At 43.9% G+C, this 14,524-nt stretch overlaps 1 protein-coding gene across 1 annotated transcript in view; it reads right to left on the bottom strand.

Annotated features, from left to right (window-relative positions):
* The window catches only part of LEMD3 (LEM domain containing 3), an 82,892-nt gene extending 69,234 nt beyond the window's left edge, over positions 1-13,658 (bottom strand). Inside the window, exon 1 of the mRNA XM_027854184.1 lies at positions 12,080-13,658. Coding sequence (XP_027709985.1) covers positions 12,080-13,658 — 1,579 coding nt within the window. The remainder of the gene's footprint in view (positions 1-12,079) is intronic.
* Between the last annotated feature and the right edge of the window lie 866 nt (positions 13,659-14,524).

Here is a 14,524-nt window from a genome sequence, read left to right on the forward strand (position 1 = left end):
TATCTCAATCACTAAACTAATACATAACCTCATCACCTGTCACCAGCCCTATTTACAATGGTTTGCTAATTAAGTGTTCTCCCCCACCTCAAGTTTTTCTTTTCTCTAATATATCCTCCCAACAGCTACAAAGAAATATTCCTAAAGTACTGGCCTGACCATGTCACTCTTCTGCTCTATACACTCCAGTGGTTCTCTATTGTCTCCAATATTGAGCACAATTTCCTTTGTATAGCATTTAAAGTCACAACCTGGCCAGAGCCTATCTTTACAGCCTTATACATTATTCCTTGTTACCACCTCTATAATGCAATTAGCCTTCTTGCTATTCCTCATTTGTGACTTTCCATCTCCCATCTCCAAGTCTGGAAGGTACACTTCTGTCTCTTAGAATTCCAAGTTTCCATAAAAGCTCAGGCCAAATGGAAAGACAGACTAAAAAATTAATTGGTAACTAAATAATCTAATCCTAAAAAATGAGTAGGTCAAACAACAAATCATAGAAACAATCAATAATTTCATCCAAAAGAATGACAATAATGAGACAACATACTAAAACTTATGGGACGAAGCAGTTTGTAGGGATAATTTTATTGTCTCTAAATATTTACATGAATAAAATAGAGAAAAAGGAGATTAATGAATTAGGCATGCAACTAAAAAAGCTAGAAAAAGAACAAATTAAAAATCCCCAATTAAATACCAAATTAGAAATTCTTAAAATCAAAGGAGGGATTAGTAAAATTGAAAGTAATAAAACTATTGAACTAATAAATAAAATGAAGAGCTGGTTTTATGAAAAGCTCAGGCCAAGGGCCACAAGAGGATTTTTCAAAAACTTTCAGCTACTATTTATTGCCTCCTATAGCATGAGCAATATCTCCTAGAGCCCTGCCACATTCATTACCTGGTTATTTTTTTTTTCATAGTGCCCTACTCTAAAAAGGCTAGGCAAGAAGATTTTCCTGAAGAGGTCCCCCAAACTTAACTGGTTGAGGGAACAAAGAAGACTCAAAATCACTAACATAGGCTTCTGGTGGCCTAAGGACAAAAAAGTAAGCATACAAAGAATAAGATCTTCTTCAACCTGTGGACACCAGCATGGCCAACACAGACCACGGGACCACCGCACTCAACTGAATCAGGACTGTATCCTTGACGAGGAACTTTTCCATGCTGCTTCTAAGTAAATCTCCTTTTATTACCTGATAGATGGTCTATAAACATCTCATTTGATTCCAATTCTGAACCAAAAGCACCAAACCAAACTGAAGTTTGGCTTGCAACATTCCTTCACCCTTGTTAGCATGTACTTGTATAGCACATGCTGAATCTTAAGTCCTCTGACGACAGGGACTGTTTTCATTTTTGTCTTTGTACCCGTATCACCCAATACAGTATCTGACACAGACTAGACACCTAAACCTTTTACAATCTCTAGGGAGTTATTTCACACATAACCTACACCTCACAAAAGAAAGCAGAAAAAAAATTATACTTTCTTTCATTTGTAAGGAAGAAACAAGTTCTAATGAACACTAGTATTCTAGTAGAGTTCTAGTATGCCAGGATTTGTCTTTCCCCAGCATCTACAACAGTGGACTAGGCATTATCAGGTACTTGTGTGTGCTGCACAAGTGTTTGTTGAACAAGTAGTGTAAATGTCAAGCATGCCCATTTCCACCAATCTTTAAAAACTAAAAATAATCAATCTTCTTAATAATCTATTATTCTAAATAAGTCATTTCATTCCCTTGTTCATTTAGTTTACCTTCTCTGGACCTTTTCTAGCTGTTTCACCTTTCTTGAGGCAAGTTAACTAGAATTCCACTTGGTACTCTAAGTATAAATGTATCTAAGCAATGATGAAAAAAAAAAAGCAGGCTCTGATCTTTGGACATGTAACATTTCATATCCTTCAGTGGTTCTCAAAATATTTTGTTTATAGCATTGTATACTTTGTATGCACACTGGCAACAAAGAGTTCCCAAACGGCTGGGTCTCCAGACCCATTACCTAGGCCTTGGAATTCCTTCAACTCTCCCCGACTCTCATCCTCTTGAATTCCATAGGACTCAAAGTAGAGGATATACCTTTGTGTCTCCTCAAAAGGTTTGTGACCTTTTCAATACCAATTAAGGAAGAATAGGCAGCAAACCAGCCAGGAACAGGATAGACTGTAGAAGTCTTAGGAGTTTTAAGCACACCTTGCAAAAGTCAAGGCACACTGGTATGCCCCAGCACATCTGCTGTGAACCACTGTACTACACAAATTTGGGGTTTTCAAAGTCAAACAGAAACATAGTACACTAAAATTTCCTACTCCTTTACTCAAAAAAATACAACTACTAGTTCTAGCCCTTATCTGTCATCGTGGTTCTAGTGTTGTATCTCCACCTGCCTAAAGGCTATCTTCCCCTTGGATGTAACAAATTCAATATGTTCCAAGTTAAACAACACCTAGATTTAAAATATCTGTTTTCTTTGACTCTTCTAGAATCAAACATAGTCACTGAATCTTGCCAAGTATTCCTTTAAATTATATTTCATATTTCTTTCTTCTCTATTCTTAATGAAAAAGAAAATAAAAAAACTCTTAGTTCTTGGTCATCTTAGGTCTGGAATATTGGATCCAACTATCTTACATAGGATCAATCTTCCAAATACAAATTCTATCAACCATCCTTGGCTCAAAAAAATATTCAATGACTTCTTTATTGAATCAATAGGATAAATGAGCAAGCTCATCAAGCTGACATTCAAAGATCTACATAACCTGGTCCCATCTTACCTATTCAGTATTTTCTCTATTCTCCACCCTGCTCAATTCCACAAAGTTAGTCTCCCCCTAACATTCCAGACTAATTCCACACTACCAGCTTTTTAAAAATGCCCATTCCCCTCCCCACCTCAATCTATCCAAATTTACTCCATTTTTCAAGATCCAGCTCACAATTCCATCACCTCCACGAGATCTTCATGACTGCTCAAATCCATGTTGATCTCCCTCTTCTCTGAACTTAGGACACTTACTGTATATGAAACTCAGCTGATCCAGCCCTTATTTAAACAAAACCATTAACCTGTTTAACTATCTCAATATATCACTCATGTGTGCTTACTAAGTTTCTTAGTATTTAGCCCCAAGGGCTCATGTGGTTTTTTGGGATCACAGATCTGGAGGTGGAAGAGCTACATGCTATCCAGTCTAACCCCCTCATTTTACAGATAAGGAAAGTGAGACCCAGGGAGGTTCACACACACAGTGTCAAAGTGGGATCCTTCCAATTTGACAGTCACTGCTTTTTCCATTACACCATACTGTTTCTGCAACTTCTGCAACTCTTTCAATCCCTAGCAGAGTGCTATCACATATCTTATACCTCTTCCTCTGAAGCTTTTTCCATCTTCTGGGATTCACGTGTCCCTATCATTCAAGTCCAGCATCGGATGCACCTTCCCCAACACTCTCCAGGTCCACCTGGATGGACAGGGAGTAGATGTCTTTCTTCTTCTCAGGACTACCCTCTACCACTGTCACTCAGCAATCTCTCCTGCCCTAAGGTTCACTCTAACTAGATATATCACCCAGTCCAGAGGCTAGTGGCAGTTAACTACCAGCCCCAGGGTCATTATCCCTTCTTTCTTAGGAAGTTTAATGCCTGATTCACCAACTTCCTCTATACTCCAACCCCTACTCTTATATTGGGAGTTCTCAACATACAAGTTGACATTCCCTAAAACACCCTGGTCTCCCAGTTCTGTGACCTCATCAACTCCCAGGACCAATGCCTTTACTTTACCTCAGCTACAAAAAGGGACATTCAAAGGGACTCTTGACCTCACCATCACACACAAGTTTTCTACTTACATGATCAAAAATTCTGACATTCCTTTATCAAAGGATAATCTTTTCTTGTGCTTCACTCTTCCTAAACCTATTCTTTGTCTTCATCATGACCACTAATTCTGCCACCCCTTAGTACTCTCTTAGGCCATTATCCTCTCTCTCTGGCTTCCCTACTTCCCTTCTGAAATTCAACCCTATAATTAGTTCAACCGTTTCCTTCTCTCAAATCCCTTGCCCCCTGTCTTATTATCACTTGTTTCTTGCCAAACCCAAATACTGGTTACTCCTACTACCTCTACCATTACTATTAACAATGCTGGAGGAAGTCAGGAAGCCATCCCGACTGGATCCACTACAAATTTACGTTATCTCAACTGGGCCATTCAGCAAGGGATTCCTTTCACATCACACTAACTGATTCTCTTTAAGTCCCACAGCAGCTTCTGCAAACTTCTCATCTTCCCAAGTCTCCCATATTAATGTCTTCTCTCCAACAAAAGACTGTCCGTCCTTCATACCTTACAGAAGAGGACATTCTCAGAAAGCTTCGTCTTTTCTACTCCACATCTTAAAACCACATGACAGCACACTGAATTCTCTAATCAAGAGATAGCTCTTCTCAACAAAACCAATCCCTGGCTTGAACCTTTGCAATCTAATTCCTTTTCTTCTCCAGCAGATTGCTCTCAAGATCCCCTTTTCTTTCTCTAATCTTCAGTCTCCCCTTATCTACTTGCTCATTCTCAGATGCCTACAAATAGGACCAGGTCTCCTCCATCCTAAAAAAAACAAAACAAAACAAAGCAAAACACCAAATCCCTTACTTAACCTTATCATCCCCTCAATATACTGTTCTGCTTCTACTAAATTTCACAGCAAACTCTTAGGGAAAAAAGGCTATTTAAACTAGTGGCTTCCACATCCTCTCTTTCCTGTCTTCTAAATCCTCTGCAATCTGTATTCAAATCTCATCACTCAACTAAAATTGGTCTCTCAATTAATTCTTAATCGTTAAATCTGTCAATGGTCTTTTCTTCACCCTAAATCATCCTTACCTCTCTGTAGCATCTGACAATGGTAACCATATCTCCCCTTCTCTTTGGGTTTTAGTGATACTGCTTCCTTTTGGTCCTCCTCCTCCTTCTGATTTTTCTGTTTCCTTTGCTTGACTTTCATCCATACCCCATCCAGTGATTACCTCCACCACTGCCCACCATCCCATGGTATACCTTTGGGATATCCCAAGGATCTGCCAGAGGCCCTCTTCTACACTTTCTTGATAACTTCATTAATTCCCATGGTTTTATAATTCTCTTCTCCAAAGAGATGATTCCCAGATCTTCATATGCAGCCCTAACCTCTCTCCTGATCCCCAATCCCTGAATCACTAACTGCTTTTAGGACATTTTGAACTGGATGCCCCTTCAGCATTTTAAATTCAACATATCCAAAACAGAACTCACTAATCAATCAACAAGAATTTATTTTGTGCCTGCTATGTGCCAAACACAGGGATACAATGACAAAACTGAAACAGTCCCTGCCCTCAAGCCCAACTTTGCTCATAACTTTTCTGTTTCTCAAGGTTACTACCATTATTCCTGTCTCCCTGGATGCAAAAAAGTCTATCCCAACTCCTCAATCTCTCTCACTCCACAGAGCCCATCAGCTGCCTAACTTTGTCAACTCTACTTCTACCTCTGTTTCATTAGTTTTCTTCTCTTTAACCCCAAAGAAACCACCATACTTGAGGACCTCATCAGCACTCGACCAAACTTTCAGTAGCTTCCCAACTTGCCTGCCTCTCTCAAGTCTCTCCCCTCTCTAAACGATTCTCTAAACAGCTGCCAAAGAGATATCCTAAGCATAGGTCTGACCTCAAAATCCACTACTTCCCCATTGCCTTTAGGATCAAATATAAACTACATTCTTCTTTCTACACTTTTCAGTTCCCTATCTTCAAGGCTCAGCTTATGTAGCACAAATACGTCTCTCCTGCTGGTGCTTCCAACTCCCAAATGATCTTGTATTTATAAAGCCTGTATTTATACAGGTATGTGTTAACATTACCCTTGTAGAACGTAAGCTTCAAGAGCAAGGATTGTCACTTTTGTATCTCTACAGCACCTGAGCATAGTGTCTGATGTGGTCAGGCGTCCCACACAATAAATATTTGTTTATTGATTCTCATTGTGAAAAAAAATGCCCTTGTGCTCAGTGATGACTGAATGAGTGGAAAAAGAAAAAATCTAGTAAGTCTAATGAAAATGTATCAACTTGGCTTGTCTTCCTACTGTCTTTTATTATTACTGAAGGTTCTTTGAATGTGCTGATTACAGACTGATATGATACTCCTTTATGTAAAAGCATGGAAACAGTAGACATTTTTCTGACGAATTTTTTCTTGCCTTTTTAAGAATTATTTAGCCTTTGATAGGCAAAACCTAAGGAGACAAATAACAAAAGCTCACTTTTATAGAACCTGCACTTTTGCCACTTCCTACATGGTGACTGAGCAAGTCATTTCTCTTCTCTAGGCCTCAACTTTCTAATCTGTAAAAATGAACAAGCCAGAGGAAAGTCAATGACAAATCAATAAACAACAAAATAGTCATAGCAGCACTCCGAAATAATTGGAAAAAAATGGGTCTATAAATGTAATGGAATATTATTGCATAGTAAGAAATGATAAATAAGAGGAATTCTGAGAAACTTGGGAAATTTTGTATGAACTGATGAACAGGGAAATAAATAGAATCAAGTATATAAAAAATGACGACAAAGGTGAACTCTGAGTAATAAGAGGGAGAAAACCTAACACAAATCCAGGAGAAGAGATAACAAAACATTGTCATACAAAGTTTATTAGGTGCTTTTGATTATTTTTCTCTGTCACAAAGGAGGTCAGGAAATGACAATGATGTAAAAACAAAACACGTTCCAAAAAAAATTTAATTGGAAAGAAATAAAATGAGAATGTTGGGTCAGATGACCTCAGAGGTTCCTCCCAATTCTAAATCTACGATCCCTTTATTTTCTTACATAGACTATCAAACCGATTAATGAAACTTACAGTTAAATGAAGCCTACAATCAAATGCTTTCAAGTATATTCCAAATCCTTCGCCAAAAGACAATGGAATTACTCACTCTCTAGGTCACATCATAATTAAATGGCAGATCTAGGATCAGGATAAAAGTCTCAACACTACACCACAATGCTTCATATTCACTATGTGCTAAAATGTGCTTATGTCTTCCTAAGTTTTTAAGAAGCATATACCTAACAATTTGCCCAGCTGCCATATTTCTGTCACTCATCTCATAAGAAAAAACAGGGAAAGTTATTCATCTGGCTCTGACCCACGTCTCGGCTGGATTTCACATGATTTCACATGTGCTCTCTACTCTAGACAAAATGGACTACTCCCCTCATCTAGTTCTGCCTTCTACCTCTAAGGCTTTTCTTACAACATCCCTCACGCCTGGAAAGGATTTCCTCATCTTCAACTGCTGAAATCCCTCCCTTCCTTCAAGGCTGAAATCAGATGTCTGCTCCTCCACAGAGCTTTCCCCAGATCTGGACTCAACAGAATATCTGCCACCTTTGCAGCCCCCAGTCACCCCTATTAGCACTCCCAACAGCTGAGGCTATGGAAAGCTCTGAACCTATCCTATAAGCAATCAAAGAGCTCCCGGAGAACTCTGAACAGGGGAGTGACACGCTGAATTATATGTTTTAGAAAAAACATATGTTTAATCCCATAGTGATATTAGGGCAAAGATACAAGTCAGGAAATTAGAGAGAAGGAGAGAGCAGTTAGGAAGCTCCTGGACTGTTCATAAGTAAACAAAGTGATGAGGGCCTGAATTAAAGAGGTACACTGTGGGAATGTTAAGAAGAATCAAATGCAGGACACATTTTGAAAGAACTGATAGGACTTTGAAAATGATTAGATAACAGGACATGAAGAAGGGATGGTCAACAACTCCAACATTTGTAGAATGAGGTTAATGAAAAAATGTTGTAGAAATAGGAAAGTCAAGAGTGGCAGCTAACTTGCTAGGAAGTTAATGAGTTTAGTTTTGGATCTGCTGAATTTGATGTGATGGAATTCTTGGTCAGTTATGAACTGGATTAAGTGCCTTTAAGGTCCCTTCTAAACCTGTGATTCTAGTAACCAAATACTGTTGAGCAAAGAAAATGTGTACATAGCTTCCCTCTTGATCCTAGGACAAAGGTTCAACTGCTAAACCCCAACTCTTAGTTGGCCCTATGATCTACTTCTCTACTCCTACTCCATGTTGCTAAATGCTACAAACAACTGTGCTCATTGGGTCCACTCAGTGGTGTGCTGGAGATGGTTTGTACCAAATTTGCTGATTGTTAAATTTTCAATGTGAGTATTTGTATCACAGAAATAGGCAAAGGCTACAAGTCAGGGCTTCATTTATTAGTTTTGTCTAGACTTTAGAAAGTGTTGGAGAAAATGTTAACAGTAAAGATGAAACTAGAGCATGCTGTGTGTATAGTTTTCTAGACAGTCCGTTGTTAAACATTTACCAGCACACCCCTGGGTCTGCTACACATTTATGTTCTCTAACCTCAATTGGGCCCACAATCTTACATAGCCTTTATTGAATAAGTATTTCTTTACTGACTTCCACACTGTCATCAGCTATTCTAAGCCTTTTCTCAAGAGCCAATGCTACTTTCTCCACTCCTCTCTACCAGTAGAATTCTGTTACTTAGGAATCAAGACCATCCACTGGGTGCTTCCTCTTCTTCCCCACTTCACACCTCAAAACCCTTCACTTCATCTGGGAAAAGTGGCCTTCCACATCACTGCCAATCCCTGTACTTATGCCCTTTACTCCAGTCTCTCCAGTATCTGCTGGGAGCTAGCCCCTTTAATCATTTCTTCTCATCTTCAAACTCTCCTTACTGTCTTCCAATCTTTCCTTATCTGTTTTTACAACTTGTAAACGTGCAGGACTCATGAACCTGAAAAATAAAGAAATCATTTGACCTTGCCATCCCCTTCAAAATAAGGGTCATTTAATTCTCCCTTTCCCAAAAATAGTCTATCCTGGTTAGATCCACTTTCTCACCATCCATTCCCTTCACAATTCCTTGCTATCTGGCTTTTGACCTGATAACTCCATGGAAACTGTTCTCTTTAAGATTCCTAATGATCTCAATGGCTAAATTCAGCCTTTTCCTAGTTCTGATTTTATTTGACCTCTCTGTACTTTCTAACACTAATGACCACTCACCCCCTCCTGGCTACTCCATCCTTCCTTCTTCTGTAACACAGATCTTTTCTGCTTCTCCTGCTTGTCCACTCTTGCTGGATTGCCACTTTTTTTCCCACCCCCTAAAATGTGGGTGTCCCTCTTGTCTCTCTCTATACCCTCTCTCTGTGATTTTGTCGGTTCCTCTAGGTTCAATTATCTCTCCGTAGAAGACTACCAAACTGATGAGTGCTGGAATTGCAGTCAGGAAGATTCCAGTTCAAATCCAGTCTCAGATACTTACTATTTGTGTGATCCTGGGAAAGTCACAATCCCATGAGTGCCTCAGTTTCCTCATCAATAAAATGAGCACAATAATAATAGCTACCTCCAAGGATTGTTTAGAATCAAATGAGATAATATGTGTAAAGTACTTTGCACACTTTAAAGCATTGGGCACCTAGGTGGTGCAGTGGATAGAGCACCAGCCCTGGAGTTAGGAGGACCTGAGTTCAAATCCAGCCTCAGACACATAACACTCACTAGCTGTGTGACTCTGGGCAAGTCACTTAACCTCAATTGCCTCACACTAATAAAAAAAAAAAAAAACCCTCAAACTTTAAAGCATTATGTAGGTGCTAGTTATTGTTATTATAGAAATCTTAAAGAGAAGAAATGTGAGGGTCATATCCAGCCCCAATTTCTATATCACCAAATGCCTGCTGGCTATTTCCACCTATGTATCCCCATAGGCATTTCAAACTTAGCATGTCCAAAATGAAATTCATTATCTTTCCCCTAAATATACTCTGCCTTCTAGCTACCCTATTACTTCTAGTGCAACAAAATCCTTCTAAGTCTCTCAGGTTTACAACTCAGAAGTCTCCTCTTATTCCCTTCCCATATACAATCAATACAATTGCTAAATCTTTTTGACTACACTTCAATATTTCTTGTATCAGTCTCCTTCTCTAGCACCCTAGTTCAGTTCCTCATCTCCTTGTGCCTGGACCACTGTAAGAGCCTAAATGGTCTTGGTCTTCTTGCTTCCAGTCTTTACCTTCTCTTATCCATTCACCAGACAAATGCCAAATTAAAATTCCTAAAATACAGGTTTGTCCATGTAATTCCTTTGCTCAAAAATTTTCAGTCCCTCCCCCTCTTGCCTCTAAGACAAAATAAAAAAATTCTCAGCATGTCATACTTGGCCCCTGTACAATTTTCTCTCATCCCCATTTCCAGACATTTCATATTATTCCCATTTAAGCACTCCAGGCAAATTGGACAACTCTTCCCCAAATCCAGCATTTCATCTCCATGCCTTCTTCACCTGGAAAGGAATATCTCTTCATCTCTACCTCAGACTCCTTCAAAGCTCAGTGCCACCTTCTACATGGGACTTTTTCTTGATCACCCTGACCTCCTCTCGCTTCCCATGCTTGCTCCCTTTCAAATTATCATGTATTTACTTATCTATGTACATGTTATATCAACCCAGTAGAATTTGAAGCCTGGATTTATTTTTTAATTTTACATTTCCTGCTGCTTGAGTACCATGTTTCCCACAGAGTTAAGAAACAATGTTTACAGTTATTGAACTGACTTCCAAAATACCACAACAGTAGTCAATTACTGTTGACAGTTTCAGGACCAACATTTAAATGTATCTAAGGCAAGCACTACTTTTTGACTCTTTCTGGACTGTGCAATGAATGCTGGATTGGAAATCAGAGCCTGTGAAACCCTGAAACTTTCTGGGCCTTCCTTAGTTCTTAATTTGTAAAATGAGGGAGTAGACCAGTAACCCTCCCAGAGTCCCTTCCAGCTCTAAATTTATGATCCTACAACCCAATATAGGATTTGCTATATTGCTATATATAATTTTTCTGGGCAATGTACAGAGGGAACAATTCACCATATTTCCAAAAAGGCCTCAATAGTCATCCTGCTAAAGAGCCAGAAATTATGTTCTACAGCTACTTGGAATGAGCATAAATCATATTATAGTAACTGTTCAGTGTAACCAAGAGCCAAGAATCTCCTTATGAAAAGCAAATGACTGTAACTGTATTATCAACAGCACTCATCCCAGGTGAGGAGAGGTGCATTTTTAACTCCAGAAAATCACACGTGTGTGTGTGTGTGTGTGTGTGTGTGTGTGTGCTGTGTTTCTATTCTCCATGAAAGTATCCTTTTTCATATTAGTGAATACTATGAAACTCATGTTTAATACAGTTTGAAAGAGCCCTGATGTCTCAATCTGAGAGGAAGCTTTCCGCTAAATAAGACGCTCCACAAGTTAAACACTTGCCAATTATTTTTAAAATTCTATCTACCAAAAAAGGCTTATTAAACTCCAAGGCAGAAAGCATATTTAGAGCTGGAAAGAAGGTCCTTCAAAGTTCAATCCCTCATCTTAGAGACAAGAAAATTGAGGCTCAGCGAGGTTACCTGACTTACCCAAGGATCACACAGGAAGCAAAAAGCACAACCCAAATTTGATTTTTTGACTCCAAATCCAATGCTTTCCCTTATATCACTGAATATACTACTTACAACATATAGGTAATTTTCTGCTCTTTTTCTGAAGTGTTTTGGACTTCCTGCATTATCTGTGGGTAAAGGAGTTTCAAATCCAAACAGGTAACATATTCTGATAATAGGCTGTACTATACATATAACATTTGATAAACAACTTGATGTTTACAATTCAAACCTTGTTTCTGATCCAAAAGGGTCACCTAAAGTAAAATGACAATCGCAATATGTTTAGGAATTGGAGCCTGGACCTGTGATTTCACAAATTCTCTCAACCAAGGCAGATCAGCACCTTCCTCTGAAACGTACATAGCTCTGACTTAAGAGCGGTTAAGTCACCCAGGCTGACTCTCTCTCCACTACCCCACACTGCCCCGCAGTAAACTGGAATAAGTGGAAAATAGAATCGCCCCTGTGCAAAGGAAAGAGAGAGTCTTACCCACCGACCAATACTTACCGCTGAGTGCCCGGTCCTCAGACACTCCTGTACCTCTCATGCCAAGGTAGGTGAGTCCAAGTATCAAGAAAAACAAGCAGGCAGCAGTCAAGAGAAACATGGATAAATAGTGGGCACTGAAGCCCCCGGGGGTGGACACCTCCTCCCGTTTAAACTGCTGCAGAAGTTCCTCCTCCGGTTCTGAAAGCTTCTGCTGGTAGGTGTTTTTCAGGTAGGTATGATTGGAGCCCGTGTGATTGGAGTGATTGATTCCGAGCGGAGAGGAGGAGGCGGAGGCGACCAGGGAGCTGTGCGGGATGCTGTTGGCGTAGACCCTGGGGGGGTCCAGGTGGAAGCCTCCCCTGCCGATGTGGTTATTGGTTTTGCGATCCAGGGTCAGGTCCCCGTCGGGGAGGAGCGGGGTCGGTTTCTTGGAGTTGAGGCGGTATCTGGGGATGGGGCTGCAGTCCAGCGGGTCGCATCCCCCCCCCTCCTCCGGACCTCGCCTCCGGTCTAGACTGCCGGCGGCCCTGTCACTTCCCGGGCAGCCGCCCGCGGTCGCCGTCGCGGGGTGCGGGGCCTCCCCTCGGACGCCTGCGGGGGGTTTGCCGTGGCTGCGCCTGGGCCGGGGCCGGAGCAGCGAGTCGTCCCTGAAGAGCGGCCGGGCGACGGCCACGTTGTCCTGCTCCTCCTCCTCCTCCGAGTCCGAGTAGTTCTCCCGGCAGCTGAAGGGGAGGAGCCGGCTGCCGTTCACGGGCCGGCTCGTCCAGCGCAGCTCCTCGCCCTCCGGCTCCCTCTCGCCGCCACCACCGCCGCCGCCGCCGCCGTCCCCTCCCTCTTCCGCGTCCTCCGGCGCTCCCTCTCTCCCCGCCGCCCCGAGGGGCTCCGGGGCGGACGCAGGTCTCCGGGCCCCCCACCACGCGTGCGGCTTCCTCCTCTCGGCGGGCTGGCCGGGACCCGCCTCGCCGTCGGCCAGGGGCGCGGGCTTGGCCCCGCCGCGGGACTGCAGGGCCGCCCGCTCCTTCCTGCCGCCGCTGGCCTGGTCCCTGGGGCTGGCCTCGGCGTCCGACTCGTCCGAGCTGAAGCCCAGCAGCACCTTGCTGCCGCCGGCGGCCAGGGCGGGGGCGGCCGTGGCCCCGGCGGCCGCGGCCGCGGCTCCGGGCGGGTTATCGGGGGCCGAGGCCAAGCCGCGGCTGAGCGCCCCCGAGGTCCGCAGGTACGAGAGGTCGCCCGAGAGCGGCCTGCCCCCCATGCCGGCGGCGGCCGCGGCCGCCCCCGCCCCCGGCGGCGCCCCCACGGCCGCCGTGTTATTGTTGTTGTTGTTCCGCGTCTTGGCGCTGCGGCCCCCGGTCCGGTGCTGCTGCTGCTGCTGCTGCTGCTGCTGCTGCTGCTGCTGCTCCTGCGGCGGCGCCGGCGGCGGCTGCTGCTCCTCCTCGCGGAGCTTCTTCAGCTTCTTCAGGTAGACGGGCCGGGTGCTCTCCGTCACCGGGCCGGGAGACAGGCCGTAACGGCGCAGCTGAGAGAAAAGCTCCTCATCCGAGAGCTGCTGAGCCGCCGAAGCCGCCGCCGCCGCCGCCGCCGCCGCCGCTGCAGCCGCCATTTTCTCTCCTGGGTGTTTTACAAGCTCCGCGCTACCGGAAGTGACGCGCCCACCCTAGACCCTGAACTAGACCCGTCGGCGTTGGCCTTCCCGAGCCGGCGGCGCCTGGGCCAATGGGAGGCGTGGGAAGGACTCACCTGAGCGGGAAGGGTCCACGTAAGGTGCGGCGGCGGCGGCGGCGGCGGGGTGGCAGGGATGGGGGAGGGGGAGGAAGAGGGGGTGCGCGCGGACGCTCGGCGCGAGCCCCTCCGGGGAGGGGGCTTCCCCGCCCGCCTCGGCTGGCTCGGGGTGTGTGCGCCGGCCGTGCGTGGGCTCCTGCGCCCACCCCCCGGGCTGCGCCTTCGGGGAACACCTTGACCGCTGGGTCCTCGGCGGGCTTGGGCGACGAAAGTCGAGGGGAGGATGGAGAGGGTCCGCGCCTAACCCCGGCTCCCTTTGTCTCCCCTTAGCCCGGGCTGCCCGGGTCTCCCCATTCCCTTCATTGATGACCGTAGCTTTTTTCTTTCTTTTTCAAATCCAAGAAAACGTTACTTCCTCAGCTAGGGCCTTTTGCAGAAGAAGGAAGAAGGGGAAAGAGGAGGGAGAAAAAAGAAGGGGAAGAAATAGGAGGGAGGAGGAAGAAAAGGAAAGAGGATAGCGCATAAGGAAGAAAGAGAAAGGAGAGGAACGAGGAGGAAGGAGAAGAAAAGGAGGCAGAAGGAGAACTGATGGGTTTCTGGGCAGCTGGAGTGATCTGGAGCCAGCCTGCTCTTCTAGGGTCAAGGCTGCCAGGCCCCTAACCTAGTGTAAGGAACCCACTCTTTCCCCTCTCTCTCTCCCACCCCCCCCCTTTTTTTTGAAATATCACTTTAGGTCTATGATGCCCA

Source organism: Vombatus ursinus, unplaced genomic scaffold (assembly GCF_900497805.2).
Source record: "Vombatus ursinus unplaced genomic scaffold, bare-nosed wombat genome assembly UNPS02010320.1, whole genome shotgun sequence".
NCBI lineage: Eukaryota > Metazoa > Chordata > Mammalia > Diprotodontia > Vombatidae > Vombatus > Vombatus ursinus.